The 23,950-nt window shown below is 45.3% G+C and overlaps 1 protein-coding gene across 2 annotated transcripts in view; it reads right to left on the bottom strand.

Annotated features, from left to right (window-relative positions):
- ARL6 (ADP ribosylation factor like GTPase 6) overlaps positions 1-23,950 on the bottom strand; it is a 113,971-nt gene that overhangs the window by 65,915 nt on the left and 24,106 nt on the right. For both annotated transcript variants that reach the window (XM_040338719.1, XM_040338720.1), the window contains exons 3-5: positions 17,378-17,439; positions 10,766-10,834; positions 3,917-4,011 (exon numbers count right to left, since the gene is read on the bottom strand). In XM_040338719.1, the coding sequence (XP_040194653.1) occupies positions 3,917-4,011; positions 10,766-10,834; positions 17,378-17,439 (226 nt within the window). The remainder of the gene's footprint in view (positions 1-3,916; positions 4,012-10,765; positions 10,835-17,377; positions 17,440-23,950) is intronic.

Here is a 23,950-nt window from a genome sequence, read left to right on the forward strand (position 1 = left end):
GCTAGCCGTAGAAACTCCCGAGACCCCTCTGCAATGGGTACGTGCAGGTACGCGTCCCTGAGGTCCAGGGAGACCATAAAGCAATTCTGTGGTAGGAGGGCCCTTACCGTGAAAATTGACTCCATACGGAATCTTTTGTATGTTACCGACTTGTTCAGCGGTTTCAGGTTTAGGATTAACCTGTACTTGCCAGAGGGTTTCCTTACCACGAAAACGTGGGAGTAAAACCCTCTTTCCTCCTCTCCTTTTGGGACTCTGCAAACAACATTTTGGACCTCCAGATCCCTCAAGGCCCCCACTAGAGCTTCTGCCTTTTCCTTGGCTCTGGGAAGCTGAGTGACCAGGTACCTCTGTGGCGGAAGGCATGAGAACTCTAGAGAATACCCCCTTCTCACTATCGCCAATACGTACCTGTTTGGGGAAAAAGACTCCCATTGTGGAAGGAAGGCCCCCAACCTTCCCCCCACTCTGATCTGGGAGTCATTGTTTTTTGGGGGGCTGGTCAGGTGGGCGAAAAATCGCTCCTCTTCCCCTACCCCTAGGTGTCCAGATCCTTTTTTGAGTCTCTGGTTTCGGAACCCCTGTTTGTCTTTGGGGACGAAACCCTCTTCCTTTTTGTGGAGCTTTACGTTTAAAAGGAAAAGATTTTTTCTTATCCGCCGTGCGGTCTAAGACTGACTCCAGGTCAGGACCAAATAGAAGGTCTCCTGTAAAGGGAATCCCACATAACTTAGACTTGGACGCAATGTCTCCAGACCAAGTCTTGAGCCAGAGAGCTCTTCTGGCAGAATTAGCCAGGGCTGCTGACCTGGCTGACATGCGGACGGATTCTGCTGAGGCATCCGCAATGTAGGCTACCCCTTTTAAAATTGTGGGGAAGGAAGCCAAAATAGTGTCCTTGTCCGTATCTGCCTCAATATGTTCTTGGATCTTTGAGAGCCAGTGTTCTAAATTACGGGCCACTACTGTAACTGCTAATTCTGGTTTTAAATTGCCAATTATGGACTCCCATGCTTTTTTTAACAATGAGTCCATTCTCTTATCCATAGCATCCGTCAGGTTGCCCATATCCTCAAATGCTAAATCAGTCTTTTTAGAGACTTGTGAAAAGGCCGCATCTAACTTAGGGTTCTTATTCCAAACAGACGTGGAATCTTCCGCAAAGGGAAACCTTCTCTTAAGGGATTGAGAAAAGAAAGGCTTTCTTTCAGGGTCCTGCCACTCCTTCTTAACAGTATCAATCAGAAGATCGTGTACTGGGAAAACCCTGCCCTTGTGTTCCCCTAGACCTTTGTACATCTGGTCATGGAGACTAAGAGGTTTGATATCCGTGTGAATGCCTAGGGTCGTGTAAATGGCCCCTAGTAGTTCCTCAACCTCATCAAGAGATAGCTTGTATCTGGAAGACTTCTTGGACTCACTGTCCTGGTCTTCTTCACCTGACTCTGCCTGCGAGTCGAAAGCAACATTCTCCATTAAGGAGTGCTGCCCCTGTGAAGGGCCTGCAAAATCAACTGCTTCCTCTGAAGGATCAGGAGAGGCAGGTGCAGGACCCTGAACATCAGGGCGGGCTGTAACCTGTGTGGGTACCAGGGGGGGTTGCACCCTTTCAAACAGGGTTTTGAAAGAGGAAAAGGTAGAGGCTAGTTCCTTAACTGAAGCAGCTAGACTATCCTCCTGTTCTGCATCCCTTTCCCTAACTAGAGAGTTTATGCAATCTCTGCATAAAACTTTTGCCCAAGAATCAGGAAGGGAATCCCTACAGGAAGCACATTTCTTCTTAGAACTATGTGTCCTTCCTGTTTTTTCTTGGCTCTTTTCTAGGCTCTTCTGGAAAAATAGAAGACATAAGGACCCACATTAAAAGAGCAGAGATATATATAAAAAAGTTTTTTTTTTTTTTTAAAATAACAACCTGGTTACAGCCCTCTGGGAAGCACTAGACAGACACTACTGCTAGGTGCCCTTCTGTCTTTCCCTCCTCTCCCCCAACCACCAAGGGAAAAATAGAGGAAGGAAAAGAGACATAGTCTAAGGTTTTGGGAACCCTCCCCAGGAACCCTTACCTTGGACTGGCTGGAGGTAGCGTCCCTAGTCGGGTCCCGTTCCGGAGAGGTCACCGACATAGCGGGGTGGTTGTGCTGTGTCTAACTCGTCCCAACGAGTATCCGACACCTCCAGCAGGACGCGTGGGTCTCTTATCAGCGCCGCGACCCGGAACCGGAAGTCGCGGGTCATAGGGAATCCTTTCCGAGGCGCACCGGAAATGACGTCGCCCGCCACTCGGCCCGCATTTTTTAAAAGAAAAAAACAATGTGCGGCCTGTAATCAGGGTGCCCGGAGCTGAATTCCCCCCGCCGCGGTCCTGTGGACACGATAGGGACCCCCCCACGAACCGTCTGTCGCGCTCGACCTGGTTGGGGTGCGTTTCTTTTGGCGGTAAGTCGCCCAATCTCCTTTAGGAAGCCCTTGCCTCCACCATAGGAAAAATAATGATGGCCACAGTCCCCTGACTGTTCTGCCTGGTTCCTTAGCAGTGTCTCCCCACCGGAGGAAACACTAAGAACTGAGGTCTAGCAGGGGGAGGAGAGATTTTAAAGGCTGGGCAGTGTTTCCTAAGGAAGAGGAGGAGCCTATCTCTCAAGTTGTGGCTGTCCTGAAAGACGGATAGGGAAAATTGGACATGAAGGGGGTGAAAGTGCCCTGTATTGAGGTGGTTAAGAAGCATTCATCCTCAATCCAGAAAATGCCTAATGCCGCGTACACACGACCGTTTTTCGGGTTGTAAAAAATGACAAACCAAGTTTTTTTCAACCGATCGTTAAAACGGCCTTGCCTACACACGATCGTGAACAAAAAAAATGCTCTAGCAAAGCGCGGTGACGACAACACGTACGACGGCACTATAAAGGGGAAGTTCCATTCGGATGGCGCCACCCTTGGGGCTGCTTTTGACGATTTCGTGTTAGTAAAAGACGATTCACGCTTTTCACTCTGTTACATCGTATTGAATGTGCTTACTCCATAGTTGTAAATTTTTAATGGTCATTTTTTACACCGTGAAAAATGCTCTGGAGCGCACACTCGATCGTTTTTAATAAAATAAAAAAATCATTTTTTACAACCCGAAAAACGGTCGTGCGTACGCGTCATAAGGATTTAAAAACCATGCTTCGCCTCTAGCTGGAAGTTCTGTAAAATGGTAACAAAACTGCACTAGCAACCAACCAGTTCTAAAACCGAGAACAATTTTCCTTCTGTGCTAAAAAGAAGTCTGATGTGTATATTTTCCCCATTTAGGAAGCCAAGATAGGTAACAGAATCAACAGATACACAACATCCGCTTCTCAGGTTCACGGGCAGTTTTTAATGGAATCACCTTTTGGAGGCGTTTGTGACAACAGACGGCCTTCGCTTCCTAATTAACACGCATAGATAATTTTTTCTGAACTTCGCCTCTGTTTATAAACTCCATTTAGAACCCATATGTTCTACAATTAAAGTATTAAGTAAATATGCAAAATATCTGTGAAAAGCAGAACGTAAATAAGCTGACATAAGCGTAGAAAACGCGTACGAAGAACAGAATTAAAGCTGTGATAGAAAGCACTGTTCTGCAGCAAGCACAATGTGACGAGGTGTCAGATCCGCTAAACTCCCTTGTACTTGGATCTTCAGTATCTAAGTATATGATGGTGCCTGCTGGTCCATCTCCGAGTTGGGATGTATTGCAGTCACAGCCGAAGAGACCGAGATTAAAATCAGTCAAGAAAGACTTTAGGTATTTGAACCGCTGACATATATCATTTGAGCTGAGTGCTCTTCAGTAGCAGCCGTCAGCGGCGCTGACAAGACGAGTTTCTCTAAAATGTCTGATGAGAATAAAGGGGGAGAAGGGAACGCCGAACAATCTTACCTGCATGATTTAAAAGGGTCTCCAGCTCTTCTTTGGCCACAACCATTCTCAGCTTGTCACTGCTGTCAATGACAAAAATAATTGCCTGGCCTTCTCTGCGGAGAGGAAAGACAAGAAGCAGATTTATAGACGGACAAATTATTTACAGCTTGCAACAAGAAGGTCTTACTTCTTTCAGTCTTATTAAACAATATCGCCTTAAAGAGGTACTTCTGCAGTAAAACTTTAAATTTATAAGACTGTATATCATATTCCATTTAAAGGTGATAATGTAGGCCGGCTTTGTGGACCTCTTGTTCTGAAAATGCTAGTTGCCCGACACGATCTTTGACGTCATCCGAGACACAGACCTGGATGGAGATCTGGAATTCTGACTTCACTTTGCCCCCCTGGCTGAACACTTGTCAGTAACTCAAAGTAATGATGTTAGACCGACAGGCAACTAACATTTTCAAAAAACTAGCAACGGTGATGGGAAATTTTCGCTTGACTTGTGGGGGTGGAGTTATTCTAATGGAGGTGACAAGTTTAGTCCTGTGATAAAATGTAATCAAACAACAGTCCTTGCAAAGCCAATCTACGCGTTGTTAATTCCTTTATGTTAAAGCTGGGCTTTTATGCCCACACAATGCACATATGTATCGCTAGGTGGGCAATTACTAGCTAGGGCCGAGGCCATGGGGAGCCTAGCTAGGGCCGAGGCCATGGGGAGCCTAGCTAGGGCCGTCGCCATGGGGAGCCTAGCTAGGGCCGTCGCCATGGGGAGCCTAGCTAGAGCCGTCGCCATGGGGAGCCTAGCTAGGGCCGTCGCCATGGGGAGCCTAGCTAGGGCCGAGGCCATGGGGAGCCTAGCTAGGGCCGAGGCCATGGGGAGCCTAGCTAGGGCCGAGGCCATGGGGAGCCTAGCTAGGGCCGAGGCCATGGGGAGCCTAGCTAGGGCCGAGGCCATGGGGAGCCTAGCTAGGGCCGAGGCCATGGGGAGCCTAGCTAGGGCCGAGGCCATGGGGAGCCTAGCTAGGGCCGAGGCCATGGGGAGCCTAGCTAGGGCCGAGGCCATGGGGAGCCTAGCTAGGGCCGAGGCCATGGGGAGCCTAGCTAGGGCCGAGGCCATGGGGAGCCTAGCTAGGGCCGAGGCCATGGGGAGCCTAGACAGGGCCGAGGCCATGGGGAGCCTAGACAGGGCCGAGGCCATGGGGAGCCTAGACAGGGCCGAGGCCATGGGGAGCCTAGCCAGGGCCGAGGCCATGGGGAGCCTAGCCAGGGCCGAGGCCATGGGGAGCCTAGCCAGGGCCGAGGCCATGGGGAGCCTAGCCAGGGCCGAGGCCATGGGGAGCCTAGCCAGGGCCGAGGCCATGGGGAGCCTAGCTAGGGCCGAGGCCATGGAGAGCCTAGCCAGGGCCGAGGCCATGGGGAGCCTAGCTAGGGCCGAGGCCATGGGGAGCCTAGCTAGGGCCGAGGCCATGGAGAGCCTAGCTAGGGCCGAGGCCGAAAGGAAATTTCGGCAGCTCTGTCTTTCAAGTGGGCCCCCAGCATATAAACATTGCCCATCCAGCAAATCACATGTGCATTGTTTGGGCGTAAAAGTCCAGCTTTAACATAAAGCATTGATTGGCTTTGCAAGGACTGTATAATCAAATTTTATCACAAGGCTAAACTTGTCAGCTCCATTTTGTTCATGTGGAGTATCATTTGCTTCTGGAATGAGCTGAGGGCAGGCACTTGGGACCTGGAGAACTACATATACTAGGTACCTAGGAGTGGAGCACTATAATGCAGAAAGATCTGTATAAATCTATCAAAAGACAAACAATAATAGGAGTAGTATTATGCCTGGTTGAAGCTAAGAAACAGTGGTTTTTACAAAGGCACTGCCACCCATTTCAACCTTCCTAGTTATTCCACAGTACGGCATGAGTGTTGTAGTCAAACTTTGCATTTTCCACTCAAATGTAGTTAATTTCAAACAGTTCCATTACCAACTGGCCAATTTGGACAGTGTATGGCCAGCCTAATTCTTATGTATTCCCATACACAGTTGTGCTCAAAAGTTTTCCATACTCTGGCAGAAATCATACATTTTGACTTTTATATTGAAAATATGACTGATCATGCCAAAAAAACTGCCTTTTATTTAAAGAATAGCGATCATATAAAGTCACTTATTATAAGTTTGCGTCTTTTTTTCCCCCCCATAGATACAAGAATAGAAAATGACAACCTTTAAATCATAACAGAAATCACCCAAATGGCCCTGATCAGAAGTTTGAAATGTGTGTCACAAGGTGACACACATGGGTTAAAATGGCAATTTATGGTTAATTTCACATCCGTGATATAAATTGTCAATGAGTTTGTTAGCTCTCATTTGGATGCACTGAGGAGACTAGATACTGAGCCATGGGGAGCAGAAAAAACAAACAAAAAACAAACAATGGAAAAGACCTGCGTAACAAGGTCATGGAACTTTATAAAAATGGAAAAGAATATAAAAATATACAGAAAGCCTTGAATATGCCAGTAAGTACTGTTTAATCACTTATTAAGTGGAAAATTTGTGATCTCTCGACACTAAGCCAAGGTCAACTAGACCAAGAAAGAACACAGCCACAACTGCCAGAGGAATTGTTTAGGATACAAAAGAAAAACCTGCAAAGATGATGTGGTTGTTTTGAAGGGGGACAATACAATGATACATGAACAAAAATGAGCTGCACGATCAAGTTGCCAGAAAGAAGCCTTTAGGCCTCGTACACACGATAGGTTAACCAGAGGACAACGGTCTGAAGGACCGTTTTCATCGGTCAAAACCGATCGTGTGTGGGCCCCATAGGTTAGTTAACCATCGGTTAAAAAAAAGTCAACTTGCTTTAAAATTAACCTATGGATTCCTAACCGATAGGTCAAAACCGATCGTTAGTAGGCACAACCATTGGTTAAAAATACATGCATGTTCAGAATCAAGTCGACGCATGCTTGGAAGCAATGAACTTTGTTTTTTTCAGCACGTCGTTGTGTTTTACGTCACCGCGTTCTGACACGATCGGTTATTTAACCTATGGTGTGTAGGCGCGACGGACCATCAGTCAGCTTCATCGGTTAACCTATGACAACGGTCCTTAAGACCGTTGTCCTCTGGTTAACCTATCGTGTGTACGAGGCTTAACTGCGCCAATGTCATAAAAAAAAGTCTGGTTACCGTATGCCCAAAAACACGTCGACATGCATCATTGGGATTTTATGTGGCACGGGTGTAAACTTTTGATCAGGGCCATTTGGGCGATTTCTGCCATCATTACGATTTAAAAAGTAGCCAAAAACAACATGCGATACACAAATAGAGCTTTCTTTTTGGTGGCATTTAATCACCACCATTTTTTTTTTTGCCATGTAAACGAAAAAAAGACCAAAAACAAATAAATATTTTTCACAGTTTGTTACAAAAAGGTAACTTTTTAGACAGTTGCCACTCAAACAAGTATCCCCATGAGTAGATTTCACCTTTATTCCTGTTCTGGTGACATTTGTAACACTTTGGATTTTCCCTCACTTTCTGTCCTGATGACAGAGATCCCCAGAATAGGGAGATTAATCTAACCAACGAGGACAGAGACAGCAATAAATTCCCTCCACATTGCAATTAACACTAAAGCCTTGTACACACGGGCAGAATGTCGGGAGCCATACCAGCCGTCATTCTGCCCGTGTGCATGTCGGTCTGTTTGGCTGGCTTCTGTTGGACGCGCATGCTGGAAAACCAGCAGCCCACAACTCCTGATCAGAGCTCTCAGCCAATGGCAGAAAGCGCTGATCAAAGTGTTCTGGCAGGGGCATCCCCCCATCAAAACACAACAGCTCAGTGGGGGAGATCGCTGAACTAACCTTGCATGGTTATTACAGCGGCTCCTGACCAGAGCAGTCACAGTTTTTTTGTCTTATCAATAAGTGGGGTCATTTCCGCACAGTTTTTTTCCCGTGCAACCCAGTGGGTACCCAGCTTAAAAAGTTTTGTCTTAAAGCGGAGGTTCACCCTAAAACAATTATATACCATCCCATCCAGCATACTGCCGACATGTACAGTATGATTTTTTTTTTTCCGCTGTACTTACCGTTTAAGCGTTCTTTTTCTTTTCAGACTCCCGCGGGGAATAGGCGTTCCTATAAAGAGGCGTAGATGATTGATGTGCGGCTAAGGCGCGTCACGCGTTCTGAAAATAGCTGGACTGGGACTCTGCTCTATACGGTGCCTGCGCACAGACTAGGAGCGGACTGCGCAGGCGCCGTATATAGCCGAGTCCTAGTTCGGCTATTTTCGGAACGCGTGACGTGCCTTAGCCGCACGTCAATCATATACGCCTCTTCATAGGAACGCCTATTCCCCGCGGGAGTCTGAAAAGAAAAAGAACGATTAAACGGTAAGTACAGCGAAAAAAAAAAAAAAAAAAACAGCATACTGTACATGTCGGCAGTATGCTGGATGGATGGTATAGAATTGTTTTAGGGTGAACCTCCGCTTTAACATATACTGTAAGGCCCCGTACACACGACCAAACATGTATGCTGAAACTGGTCCGCGGATCAGTTTCAGCATACATGTTCGGTCGTGTGTAGGCGCGAGCGGGCCGAATTCCAGCAAACATTTGCCCGCCGGGCCTTTTCCCAGCAGACACAGACAAATATTCCTAGACGTGTTTTAAAACCGTCCGCTGGAATCCTGCCCGCTCGGACATGTACGGTCGTCAGTACAGACCTACCGTACATGTCCGAGCGCCCGCCGTCCCTCGCATGCGTCGAATGACTTTGACGCATGCGTGGAAGCCTTTAAATGGCAGGGCCGCCCACGTCGCCGCGACGACGCGGACACGCCCCGTGTAGTGTTTACGCGCGGACTTCTGTACGATGGTTAGTACAACCATCGTACAGAAGCCCTCTGGCAGGCATGTACGGTGAAAACGGTCCGACGGACCGCTTTCATCGTACATGTTTGCTCGTGTGTACCGGGCCTTAGAGAACCTGTAAGCCCAGAAATATTGTAGCTGCCACTGCTGACTTATTTTGGAAGGTACGTACTCCAGGTTTGTCAAATGTATTTTCCAGCTTCTCCAACCAGGAATAAGCACGCTGTCAGTAACGTGTAGGGTCACCCCGACATGCAGTTTTTTTTTCCAGGTCAGATATAATCTAGGCAGTGAAGGTAGAATATAAATGGCATACCTGCGAGGCTGCAGCTTGAAATGGAAGCAAGCAGTGACAGCTCCTTTATTTCTATCCTGGCAGGTTCATTTAAAAGCAAACCTATTCATTCACAATACATATTTGCTTTCAGATATTATTTTAAAATAACCGGAAAGTCATATTCTGCACCATTTTGTCATTTACTTGCTAAACTAAACTTGGTGCAAATATCTGTGACTATGAAAAGTGTAATTACTAGGCGCTAACCGCCACATAAAATGTAATGTTTAATCTCACTAAATAAACTAAATCTAATTGGCTAATACTGCTTAATGCTCTTGGAACGTGCTCATGCCTTACTGGGTAGACCTGCTGATGAACTTCCCAGGGCAGTCATTTCTGAGGGCGCTCTCAGGGCACGCAATCCCCAGAGTGCTTTATTAACTGGTAAGCTGTGCTCAGCCAAGCTTATGACTTATATGGAGGGGGCTGGGAGCAAATGATGACTTCTAGTGCGAATTATAGGAGATGCTAGTACCCCAGATGGTGGGTGGCTGGTATAGCTCAGAGGCCACCTGTAGAAATGAGTCTGTAGCCATTTTTGGACCATCCTAATCTATCTATAGGTACCTAAAGCCTTAGCTGAAAAGGTTTTTCCTTGAAAGATTTCTTGCAATGGAAATGTCAAAGAGATGACAAATAGCCAATAATGAAATGAGAGCAGAAAGGTAAAAATCACTAGACTTCAGAAGACAGCTACAGAACATGAGTAGTCTGTCTGTATGTGCCGCACATTTATTTACATAGTACATCGCTGATTACCTTGAAAAGGGGTGAGAATATTGGCTTAATCAGTGCACAGCGATCAGGGAGAATGATTTTATATATGCATTAAAGTAAATGTACCTTATATACTCGAGTATAAGCAGAGTTTTTCAGCACTTTTTTTGTGCTGAAAATCCCCCCCCCCCCCCCCCCCCCCCTCGGCTTATACTCGAGTCACCTTTTTGCGCCTGATATTCCAGACTTTGGGAACCCGGTACCGGCCAGACGTAGGTCCCATGGACCCCAAACTTGGCGCACATATAGCCACACTCTTTCTCTATAATTTTGCAAAGTTTGTTGTCCGGGTGACCTTACGCATGAGGAGCACTGATTTTTCAAAGTCAGGCACCCCTTCTATAGACTCCAATGTTAAACGGTCATTTCTTCGGTAACTTTGGGGACCCGGTAGCGGCCGGCCGTAGCGCCGCTAGCTTTACCAGCATTTTTCATGCACTGCGAGTGTGAAAGGGCTCTAAGGCTTCGAACTTATCTGTACATTGTGGGAAAGCATGCTTTCCTGCAACACACAAAAACACGCTTCTCTTTTGCACACGCAAGACAGCGATAATAATTCATAATGGCACCCTATGTATCTTGCCAATGTGCATGGCAAAAAACAAGGGAACGCAGTACGCATTGCACTGTATTAGTATGTTAGAAGGGTGCATGGGGGATGCCCTTAGAAATGAATGCCACTTTTGTGCATCTGTAAAAGGGATGCGTGTTTTTGTGCGTTGCAGGAACGTGCATTCTCAAAAATGTGTCCAAGATGACAGCACCTACCATTCCCAGGAGAACACAAATGACAATCTACAGTACTTATTCTCTAAGACACATTAACAAATCACTTACTTATAATAGTGCTCCCACAGGTTCCTATATCTCCCCTGTCCAGACATGTCAAAAACGGTAAACGATAAGCTGGAAAAAAGAAGAAAAACAAGTTAATACAAAGTAAACCTATTCATAAAAATAGTTTTCACCATCTGTTTTCCTCAACTTGTTCTCTACTTTCCCATGGAGTCCCCGGAGCCTAGAGAATGCTATGGATAGGCGCCTTGACCCTCTTCTTGTCTATATTCCTATCGCACGCCTTCCTGGAAACAAGGCTCATCAGTAATGGGTGCTGCAGGGATTACCAGCTGGGTACCGGAAACACCAAGTCAGTGTACATATCGGGAATCTTCAGTTGTCGTCCAAAGGTTTTTATTGCGGATAGATCACATCACAAAGACAAGTGCAACTTTGAGCCACGCCACGTATCCTGCACGGCTCGGAAACGGTGCACTTGTTTTTGCGATGGGATCCATATACAATAAAAACCTTTGGACGACAACTGAAGATTACTGATGAATCTGTACATTGACTAGGCTTTGATTCCTGTCTGACTTGTAGGCAAGCACACCTTCCAAACCAGGGGGGGGGGGGATATAAGCAGATTAAACTTCAGCTTTAAAGTGGTTGATGTAAACCTGTAAAATGAAAACAAAATGAATAAAACATACTCCTCTAAAGCGTGTACTTGCCTCAATCCAAAGCACTTTGTGTGATTTATGTCTGCCATCTCCTTCCTCTGCTATCTGCACAAGTCACTCCCGACAGGTTATGCTAAAGGATCCATGGGAATGGAGGGGAAGCACCAGCTAACAGGAAAACATTCACAGCTGAGGCTGTCAATCACAGGCTATGTAAGACTCGGTTCACACTGGAACTAGCAATTCTGTGCAGTGCACTCCACAGCCCCGGAGATAGGTGAACCGGCTCCATAGGGAAAACCCACATCCAATTTGCATAGGTGTAAATCCATCAGAATGCATGTGCTTCCATTGTGGAGTCTCTCATATCTATCTATCTATCTATCTATATATTTATCTATATATAGATAGGACCACAGATACCAGGGTACCGTGACGAGGCTCTGTGGCTTAGGCATGCATTTGCAAATGTGTTCAGACCAAATCCCTGTTTTAACGCATACTGTTAGATAGGTTGATTTGGTTGTCAGCGGGCTGACCGGTGAGTAAAGCTTGGATTTTTCCCTGGTCTTGTCTATATCATTAGTTGGGAACCCAGCCTAAGAGTGTGTGTGTGTGTCCATCTCCTCCACTCAGGTCTCAGATTACACTGAGCTCTCATCAGTGCATTGTGTGAAATCAGATCCCCACCCCCTGCCTGGTGGCAATCAGAAATGCTGTGTAAACTGTACACCTTGCAGGAGATGGTTGCAGGTCAACAGTTACAACGTATGCAGGAGGATTTGTTTCATCTCTGTGTATCACCTGAGGCCAGCCACTTCACTGGGTATATGTAAGGGTTATGCAAGACTTGAAACTTCATGGGCTTTCTGACTTTTGCATCCTGAATAATGTTTTTGTGTCGCCTGGATTTGCTCCTTAAAGTGGATCTAAACCCACTCTCATCCTTTCTAAACTACTGCCATAGTGCTGATCTATAAGGATATAGATGCCTCCTGCATGTATCCTTACCTGTCAAATGTCTCCCCTCTGTCTGTTATGAGAACTGAAAAACTGCAGATTCTGTGGGTGGATCTGTTGTCTGGAGCTCAGTGGGTGGAGTCGTGATGTCAGAATTCCCGCCCATCTCTACACTCCCCTTGTAAACATTAATTTTGTCCTATGTATTACTTACACTGAATTCTGCTATGATCAGTAACATCCAGTCAAAACCCAGAAAAGTAACCACATGACTTCAGAAAAGAAGTGGGGGGTGGGAATTAAAAAACAATGCCTGTCTCCAGGCTAGTGCATGAGATATGTAAATAACCTGTCACTATATGGTATAAACAGTGCAGCATGGGATCGTGGATCCCTCTGGTCATACTGGGGTGTCATGTAACATGGTGGTAATATTGCTGGAAAGTGATCTGGTTTGGATCCGTGGTGCCATCTTCAGCCATTCGTTTCCTATGGAAGTTTCAATCTGATCCTTGGTTCAAATTGATATGCTTTGTGACCCGGCAGGGTCGAAGCCGTAAGGTGATTGGCCATCTTACACTGGTGGTGGATATCTTTTTGGGGTCATCTCTTCACTTACACTATTTGGATTCTTCTAAATTGGATCTTTGGATTTATTATTATATGGACTTTTATTCACATGGACACATCTTTTCTTTTTCTTTTTCACATGTTCTTTTATGAACTCGTGATTATATATTTATTTAGTTTGATTTTTCACCTTTGCGCTGCACTGTTTATACCATATAGTTCAATTGGGAATTTTTTATGAATTTGTCCTTAGTGCTGGCTTGCATATACATTAGGTTATTTAATTAATTTATTTTTCCAGCGCTGAATAATTTTTATTATTTTTAATAACCTGTCACTCACAGCAAGGGGGCGGAACGGACCAAGGTTTTTCTCTGCAAGTCTGTTTTATCTCACTAAACAATAAAAGAGGATTGCTCAGAGCTGGATTAACTCTGTGTGGCAAAACTGGGCACAGATGATAGGAAATCTTTTACTCTATATTGTCACAGCAAAAAAATAAAATATTCGGTTTTACATCCACTTTAAGTTATTTTCCACCCGTCCACTCCAACTAACTACACAAAGCGATACAAAACCGCAATACAAGTCTGAGATGCACAATTATCACTTGTAGCTTGTCAGCAGCAGTGAACTGGAGTTTTCTTGCCATTAAGCAAATTCCCTTTGGAGCTGATTATTTGATGCTATCAAACCCATCTAGTTATTCATATGCCAGAAGAAATGTTCCAATGAAGTGGATTAATGCATTACAGTGACAAAGTTAAGGCGCATCACAGGGAGGCAATGAAGCAGCTTTAAACCTCTGATGGCTAAATTAGAAAGAGAACGTCAAGGTATAGATGTCGGTGGGATTCATTATTTTTTATATCTTAATCAGTAGTTTCCACGCCGTTTTCCGATACCCTGCCCTGAATGCACATTACGCTTCATTAGGATGTAGCCTCTGGTAAACAACGTGAAGACAACAAACGCACTTTCTGTAGGTTGTTCGGCAGCCAAATGCTTTTTGACTTCAGATTTAAGTGCGTGTGTATATTAATACCTTGTTAAAACAGCTGTGCTCCCATCTCTAGTTTATCGCTAAAATACTTAACAGGCTAACAAGAGATTTTACTGCGGGAGAAGACCCACTGAGAGCAAGCAATCTCGTATAGATCTGGCTGTAAATTAATATTTAACAACACATGAAATATCAATGTATCACCTGGGAGGCAATTCATTTTCTTGCACCATTTGAGGATATAGCTTGTTAATAGACGTCCTCTGCCGATACTATAAAATCCCGCTGAAACGCGATGCCTTGGAGCGCGAGATCTGACAAAAACGCTGAGCCTTACACCTCACACCCCCATCGCTCTGATGGCTTCCATCATTTGTTTGATTTTTTTTTTGGAGCTCCAACTGGAGTATTTAAAGTAAAGGAAGACTTTGTTTTACCTTTTCTCATGTTTTTGTGTTTTATGGGAGACTGGAAATGAAATAATCGGGCTCGCTGGAAACGTTTCATTCATTTTTAATTGGATCTTAAGCCTCATACACACGGTCGGATTTTTTACAGACAAAGGGGCAGATCCACAAAGATCTGCCCCGGCGCATCGTATCTGAGATACGCTACGTCGCCGTACCTTACCTGGCTTTGGTTCGAATCCATAAAGATTTTGCGCCGTAAGTTACGGCGGCGTAGTGCATCTCAAGCGACGTAACGGCGCGGAATTCAAATTGGGCGGGTAGGGGGCGTGTTTCATTTAAATGAAGCGTCCCCGCTCCGAACGAACTGCGCATGCGCCGTCCCTAAATTTCCCGCAGTGCATTGCGCGAAATAACGTCGCAAGGACGTCATTGTTTAGACTTGGACGTAAATTACGTTTATCCCGCGATTCACGGACGACTTACACAAACGAAAAAAAAAAGGCGGGAACGACGGCCATACTTAACATAGCAGGCTTAACTATACGCCACGAAACAGCAGCTTTAACTATACGCCGGAAAAAGCCGACTAGAGACGACGTAAAAGAATGCAACAGCCGCTCGTACGTTCGTGGATCGTCGGAAATAGCAAATTTGCATACTCAACGCGGAAAACGACGTGAACGCAGAAAAATTGCATCTTAGATCTGAAGGCGTACGAAGACGTACGCCTGTCCGATCTCACCCAGATGCCGTCGTATCTTGATTTGAGGATTCAAAACAAAGATACGACGTGGGAAATTTGAAAGTATGCCGGCGTATCAGTAGATACGCCGGCGTACTCGCTTTGTGGATCTGCCCCAAAGTGTAGAACTTTTGCTCGAAGGGCGTTGGCCAGGAACTTGTATTGCATACAAACGACAAAGAATTGTCTGCCAACAAACACGAAACAATGTGGTTTTTCAGCTCTTTAGCGCCGCCCTTTTGGGCAACTTCTGCTAATGTTGTGTTAAAGTGAGCATTGCTTCCGAGCATTAGTATTTTCTACTTTGGAGTTTTGTCCGATGGACTTGTGTACACATGATCGGAAAATCCGACAACACACAATTAAAGCATGCTATCCAACATTTGTCTGCGAAAAATCTGACATCAATTGTCCGATGGAGCGTACAAAACGGTCGGATTTTCCGACAACAGCCTGTCATCACACAATTCCCATCGGATAATCTGATCGTGTGTATGAGGCTTAAAGCGGAAGTAAACCCTGGAAAAAAATAAAAATAAATAAATAAAACCTGCAAGACAAAGCCATAATGAGCTAGTATGACTAGCATACTAGCTCATTATGCATGAACTTACCTTAGAACGAAGCACCAGAAGCCGTCCTCGTGTCCCCCTCTGTCGCATCCATCGCTCCCGAAGGTTCCTTCCGGGTATCGCTGCTCCGGCGATGACGTCCCTCCGCGCATGCACGCGGGAGCTGTCAAATTCAGCATTGCCGAATTTAGACCGGCTATTCTCAGTGCGCGCCGTTGTCTACAGCGCATGCACCATAGACAGCTGTGCCTGTCAATCAGGTTTAGGAGATATTGCAAACACCTACAGGTTAGCCTTAATCTAGGCTTACCTCTAGGAGTAACTTACAAAAGTGGGTTTACAACTACTATAAGTACCGTATTTGTCAGCGTATAACACGCACCCTAACTTTAAGAGGGAATTTTCAGGAAAAAACGTTCCACAGCCCCCTGCGTATAACACGCAGGCACAGTTTACCCTCTAATTTTAGGGTAAAAAAGTGAGGGCCCTTTCAGTAATGATCCGCCTCCGTGTGTCCGTCAGCTCAGCGGGGATTGCTCCATAAAATCCCCGCTGAGCCGTCGGCTGACAGGGCAGTCCCCGCACACCGTGCAGGGACCGCCCTGTCTTTTCTCCTCTCTCCCCTATGGGGAGTTCACCCGATCCGTTGTGCAGACAGATGGAAAAAATTGGATTTTCCTCCGTCTGCAGAATCGGACCATAGCGGGGGAACGAGGTCATCGGGTGTCGGCGGATGTTCATCTGCCGACACCCGCTATCCCATAGGGATACATGCATGTCCGTATTTCATTCAAAAATGGATGGATGAAATACGGACAAACTGTCCGTACGTGTGAAAGGGCCCCCAACAGTCTAAATACGGTCAGCTTTGTATATGAAAGAAAAATGCAAATTTTACTGTTTTTCAATAATTGCCCTTTTATTCTTTGCAAATTGGATTACCTGCAATAATATTATTTCCCTTTCTCTACAAAGAGTTTTCAACATTGCAGTTACATGGCTACTAAGGATCTTTATTCCTTGTGTTAAAGCTTTGTGAATTGAGCCTTACATGCAATCTTGATATTACACAACATACATGTTATACTTACCTCCACTGTGCAGCTCGTTTTTCACAGAGTGGCCCCGATCCACGTCTTCTGGCGTCCTTCTGCGGCTGTCTCGGCTCCCCCTCGCAAGAACTCATCACTTTCACGCAAGCTTGCATGGTGATGAGTTCTTGCGGGCGTGCTCCTGTGATACAGCCATAGCCGCCCCTGTATCACTCGACCCCGCCGCGTCATTGGATGAGATTGACAGCAGCGTCAGCCAATGGCTGCGCTGCTTTCAATCAACCTATGAATGAGCTGAGAAGCCTGGCCGAGAAGCCAGCGCGTTCACCGCGCGGGACTTTCAAGGGGTCAGGTAAGTAAAATGGGGGCTCGGGGGGGGGGGGGGGGGCGCTAATCTGCAGATGTTTTTTCACCTTATTGCATAGAATGCCTTAAGATGAAAAAAACGTTTACCTTTACAACCTCTTTAAAGTTCACATCAGGGGAACAGTTGAGGACCAGTTCACATATAGTGCTGTAACCAGCGTTTTTCTGCACTGGAAGAATTCTTGTCAGCTTCACACAAAAACAATTAGATATATGAAAAAAGACCAGTGGGACATCACTGGACAATTATTACATAGATTTGCATTTCCAGTTTTTGGCTTCACCACCATTCAAATGATCACTGACAATAGTACCTGGATGTCTTGAATTTCTCTATGCTGAATCCAATGGTTGGAACTATATCCTGTGTCTGGGCCTGGAAGATAAAATAAAAAAACAGAGAGATTGTGTGAGATTTGTACATCCACTATAAGAAAATATGGTATAAGAATAAATCCATACAAAGTGATTAGCATGTGGGTCATCAATAGCATGTTGCCTCGGAAATGCACAGCGGTAATGATAAAGGTGGCAGGCATCCTGGCCAGCTGTTAAACTGGAACTTCACTCTACCAATCAACATTGATTATTTTTAATCATCATCCTGCTAGCATTACAAACATGGGAAACAATATCATATTTACTTGTCGTAAACAATGTCTTTAGTTACTTCCCGGTTTCTTGCCTAGGCAAAAGATGTCATACATCCCAGGAGTCTTCAGGAGGGGAGGAGAGGAGGAGGGGTTGTCTCAGCTAAGTACACTTTCCTGCATGCATGCTTGAGCCAAGGGCAGATGGATCCCAGGAAGTAAATGCTACAACAATCATTTCTCAACAAAATAAATCAGAGACATGGATGGATGGATGGATGGATGGGGGTGTTTGCTTTGACTATTAAAAGCAAATTAAAGTGGTTGTAAAGTCAGAAGCTTTATCTTGATGCATTCTAAGCATTAAGGTAAAAAGCCTTCTGTGTGCAGCAGCCCCCCCCCCCCCAAATACTTACCCGAGGTCCCCCTCTGTCCAGCAATGTCCACACGTGTCTCAGCCATCCGAGATTCTCCCTCCCGATTGGCTCCCGCTGCTGTCAAAATCAGCTAAGCCAATTGGTGGAGAGAGGAGGGCGGGGCCAGGTCAGACACAGTGTACACAGGACACAAGGAACTGTGACTCAGCTCGGGTGTCCCCATAGCAAGCTATGGGGGAACCCCCCTTTTTTTATGGGGTCCTCAAAATTTGTACCAGGCCTGAAGGGCCAGGTATAGATTATAAATGGGAACCCCGTGTCTTTCTTTAACCATTGCTTTGTTTACAAGGCTGGGCATTAATGGCCAGTGAACGTATGGAGCCAGAAGATGTCACTGGTTGGAAAGGTGCCGTCACACCCACTTCCTTATTACAGTGGAGGAAGGAAGCTGTTGGTTATAATAGCAGTAGAAAAACCCACTACTATATATAATGTTCAGCTTCTGATTGGACAAAAGCCCGAACAAGAAAAGTTTGGTCTGAGCCTGTGTTTGGACTGAACCATGTGCTCATCCCTACAGCAGAATAAGCACCACCAGCTCCATGTGGGTCAGAAGGTAAGAGTGAGCAGTAGGAGTGCAATTCCTAAAGCTGTGCACCTTCCTGCATCGGCAATCACATCCAAACCTCCAAGGCCACATTGGGCCATATTGATGGCTGTAAGGCCCCATGCACACGAGACGCAGATGCAAACTCATCTAAACACACGTTTTCAAACACAAAAGCCGGCGTTTAAAACGCCCGTTTTTGCCGCGAATTTCGCGGCGTTTTACCGCATTTGCGTTTATAAGCGTTTGGTTAAGAAACATCATAAGACCCTCCCTAAGCTCAAAAAAACAGTATTATTTAACCATTTCAGCCATTTTGTGAGACCAGAGTGAGTAGTAGCTGAGAGAGCAGCAGTGTACGTGTATTTAGCGTGTCACTTGCCACGTCACCTGCCTCAAGTTGTGAATTGTCCACTTGCCACGTCATCCGCCACGTCACCTGCCACAAGTTGTGGACTGTCCACTGGCCATGTCACCTGGCCTCAAGTTGTGAATTGTCCACTTGCCATGTCACCTGGCCACATCACCTGCCACAAGTTGTGGATTGTCCACTTGCCATGTGACCTGGCCACGTCACCTGGCCACATCACCTGCCACGTCACCTGGCCACATCACCTGCCACAAGTTGTGGATTGTTCACTGGCCACGTCACCTGACCACGACACCTGCCACAAGTTGTGGATTGTCCACTTGCCACAAGTTGTGGATTGTCCACTTGCCACGTCACCTGCCTCAAGTTGTGGATTGTCCACTTGCCACGTCACCTGACCACGACACCTGCCACAAGTTGTGGATTGTCCACTTGCCACGTCACCTGCCACAAGTTGTGGATTGTCCACTGGCCACGTCACCTGCCACAAGTTGTGGATTGTCCACTTGCCATGTCACCTGCCATGTCACCTGGCCACATCACCTGGCACAAGTTGTGGATTGGCCACGTTACCTGGCACAAGTTGTGGATTGTCCACTGGCCACGTCACCTGCCACAAGTGGATTATCCACTTGCCAAATCACCTGGCCACAAGTTGTGGATTGTCCACTGGCCACAAGTTGTGGATTGTCCACTTGCCACATCACCTGGCCACGTCAGCTGCCACAAGTTGTTGATTGTCCACTGGCCACGTCACCTGCCACAAGTTGTGAATTGTCCACTTGCCACAAGTTGCGGATTGTCCACTTGCCACGTCACATAGCCATGTCACCTGCCACCAGTTGTGGATTGTCCACTGGCCCCGTCACCTGCCACAATTACAAGCAATTACATTTTTTTTATGTTTTTTCATCATTTGCCATAATTTTTGAGATTTGTAATGTAAAAAAATAGGTCACCTTTAAAAACGCCTATAAACGAAATCGCGGCAAAATGCCAGTACCGCGTATTGCCGCGTTTAGCCGCGATTTGCGTCTGAAACACAAAAACTTTTGCGTCTGAACGCAAAATTTTGCTTCTGAAAAAACGAACCTAAACCCAACTGCTTTAAAAACACAAAAAAACGTGAATGGACACATAGGATAACATTAAATGTGTTCAGGGGCAGTTGAAAAAAATGCCCAAATGCATCTGAACTCGAGTTTACCAGCGTCTCGTGTGCATGGGGCCTAAGAAGCTTCCTAGAGGTATTTTTACATCAGGCTTTCTCCAAATGAGAGTCAGCAAGGCGAGTACTCCACCATCACCAGCAGATGTGTTCCAGAATCACCAGATTACAGACACGAATGAATATGGTGGACTGAAGGACAGCCGAGACCCAATTAAAAACCGGAACTGCTCAGCAGGTAGGCCACTTTCCCTGAAAATCTAAAACTTGACTTTCATTCTGACTGCAATGTATCTTGTAAAACCCTAAAGGATTGTTTGAAAAATAATTTTCACATAAAATAAGCGTACATAGCTCAGGGGTTTCTGAATTAGGGCAACATTAACCACTTCAGCCTCAGAAAAAAGGCCATTTTTTTTGGGCGATACGGCACTGCGTCGCTTCAACTGACAATTACACGCTTGTGTAATGTTGTAGACAAAAACAAAATTTAGTTCCCCCCACAAATAGAGATTTCTTTTGGTGGTACTTGATCACCTCTACGTTTTTTTTATTTATTTTTTCACATTATAAACAAAAAAAAAAAGTGTGACAATTTTGAAAAAACAAAAACCAAAAAAAAAAAAAAAAAAAAAAATATTTTGTACCTTTTTCTATAATAAATATCCCAAAGAAACTAATTTCTTCATCAGATAGGCCGATATGTATTCTACATATTTTTGTCAAAAAAAAAAAAAATTGCGATAAGTGTATATTGATTGGTTTGTGCAAAAGTTATAGCGTCTACAAAATAGGGGATAGATTAATGGCATTTTTATTATTTTATTTTTTACAAGTAATAGCGGTGATCTGTGATTTTTATCAGGACTGCAACATTGCGACGGACACTTCGGACACTTTTTGGGACCAGTGACATTTATAAGCTATCAGAGCTAAAAATAGCCACTGATTACTGTATAAATGTCAGTGGCAGGGAAGGGTTTAACACTAGGGTTGATCAAGGGGTTAACCGTGTTCCCTATGAGTGTTTCTAACTGTGGGGGGAATGTGGCTGGCTAGAGGAGACAGATCGTTGTTCCTACTTAGTAGGAACACACACTCTGGGCCAGATTCAGGTATGAGATACGCCGTCGTATCTCTGAGTGTGCGGCGTCGTATCTATGCGCCTGATTCTTAGAATCAGTTACTCATAGATTTGACCAAGATCCGACCGGCGCAAGTCTCTTACGCCATCGTATCTTAGTTGCAATTTTACGCTGACCGCTAGGTGGCGTTTCTGCATATTTACGCGAGGAATATGAAAATTAGGTGGATACGCCGATTCAGAAACGTACGTCCACCCGGCGCATTTTTTTTACGCCGTTTACTTTAGGCTTTTTCTGGCGTAAAGTTACCCCTGCTATATGAGGCGTAGCCTATGTTAAGTATGGACGTCGTTCCTGCGTCAAATTTTGAAAATTTTACGTCGTTTGCGCAAGTCGTCCGTGAATGGGGCTGTGCGTAATTTACGTTCACGTCGAAAGCATTGGCTTTTTGCGGGTTAATTTGGAGCATGCGCACTGGGTTACTTTCACGGACGGCGCATGCGCCGTTAGTCAAAAACGTCATTTACGTGGGGTCATGTTTTATTTGCATAAAACACGCCCACCTCTTCACAATTTGAATTAGGCGCGCTTACGCCGGCAGATTTACGCTATGCCGCCATAACTTAGGGCGCAGGTTCTTGGTGAATACAGAACCTGCCTCACTAAGTTACGGCGGCGTAGCGTATCCGATATACGCTACGCCCACACAAAAATAAGTAATTTTACCTGAATCTACCCCTCTGTCTCCTCTCCCCTGACAGAACCGGGATTTGAGTTTACACACAAAGATCCCGCTTCTCGCTCTGTCATCGGGCACCCGCATCAGCTCCAGGGACACGCTGCGCGCACCTGCTAAAGCGTCTTCAAGAGCCGTACAGCTACGACGGCTCACCCAGTGAAGCCATCCTGCCGCAGTATAACGGCGACGGCTGGTCGGAAGCGGTTAAAGTGTTACTTAACCCACAACGGTAAAATCGGTCTGTATATGCAGTAAAGCATCCTTGTTATACTTAACCTAAGGGGTTAATCCTCTGCATTGTGTAAAAATGCTGTTGGATTCTGTCTTCTCTGATCCTCCCCTTCTTCCACAGTGCCCAATCTTTTAGCCGATAGAACAAAGCCTTGGGGGCAAGCTGTATATGCTCAGAGTTTTTTCTAGGGCACGTTCATGTGATCAGCACAGGGCCAATCAGCTCTGTCCAGACAGAGGGTAGTGGATCCTGCAGCCTCATAGGACAATCAGGGGAGAATGAAAACTCCTCTTACAAGCTTTAACCAGACACTGAGTGAAGTCACAAGACTGCTACAGTATATACTGCTGATGAGAAAAGGTATTTAGCAGTTTATATTTACTAAAATAATTGCATTTCCATGTTCTGTGTACTGTGGGGAACCTATAGATGTGCAACATCCATCTGTAGAAGACATCCATACACATAAACATACTTTGTGATGTGACGCCTGTCATAGTTTAAAAAATCGCTGTAAGTTTGCCTTTTCCTTGTTTAAACGTAATTGTTGTTTCCCTTCACACCAATTAGATGTACTGCTGGGAAACGAGGACATTTAAACGTTGAAACAAGTACGTTTATATCCCAGATCTTGTCCCACGGGAGGACACGATCAAGCAATGTCTGTATCTCGTCACAGGCGGTGGGGAGAGGTTACTTGTGAGAAGCGGATAGGAAGCTGGAGGAACATTTCTGGCATGTCGCTGGTCCCAGGAGGATTCGGCATCCCTAACACACTGTCATGGCTGCAGCATAAACAAGGCATTGAGAAGCCAGGGATGACATTAACACAGCTAAATCCTCGAAACTTTTATGCACTGATAACTGTAAGTGGCTTTTATTACACTGAGCCCAGACAGCTCTACAGCTTCATGACTTTAATGTTTTAAGGAAAGTTTTCGCAACATTCTTCCTTAACCACCAACAGATTAATCATTTACTGCAATAGAGCATTAAACCCAAAGTTTTACTAAACCAGGGCCCTGCATTCACTAGATCTGGTCTCCCACAGTATATATAGCAGTCTTGTGACTTCTATCAGTTCCTGGCCGAGCACTGGTTAAAGCTTGTAGGAGGAGTTTTATTCTGCTCTGACTGTCCTATAAGGCTGCAGGACCCCTGACCCTCTGCCTGGACAGTGCTTATTGGCCCTGTGTTGATCACATGCACCCTCCCAAAAAAACAAACAAAAAACAAAACAAACAAACACACCTTTCTAGCAATACACAAAACCAAGCATGTGCAGAGTGCCTCCTAGGGCTTTGTACTATCAGCAGATGGTAGAGCTGCACGATTCTGGCTAAAATGAGAATCACAATATTTTTGCTTAGAATAAAGATCACAATTCTCGTGGTGCAACATCTTCTTTCACATTATACAACAAAAATTGGGCTAACTTTACGGTTTAATTTTAATTTTATTTATTATAGTGTCTTTCCCTTCCCCCAAAAATTTTTTTTTTAAAGATTGCCGAGCAAACACGGTGAGACATAAAATATTGCAACAACCACCATTTTATTTTCTAGGGTCTCTGCTAAAAAAAAGAAATTTTCAAGCAGAAAATAATGATTTTTACTTGTAAGCAACAAATGTCAGAAAAGGTTTATAGCTGGATTCAGGATGGCGGGCGCATAGTTGCGGCGGCGTAGCATATGTCATTTACACTACGCCGCTGTAAGT

The sequence above is a fragment of the Rana temporaria genome, chromosome 2 (assembly GCF_905171775.1).
Source record: "Rana temporaria chromosome 2, aRanTem1.1, whole genome shotgun sequence".
Classification (NCBI taxonomy): domain Eukaryota; kingdom Metazoa; phylum Chordata; class Amphibia; order Anura; family Ranidae; genus Rana; species Rana temporaria.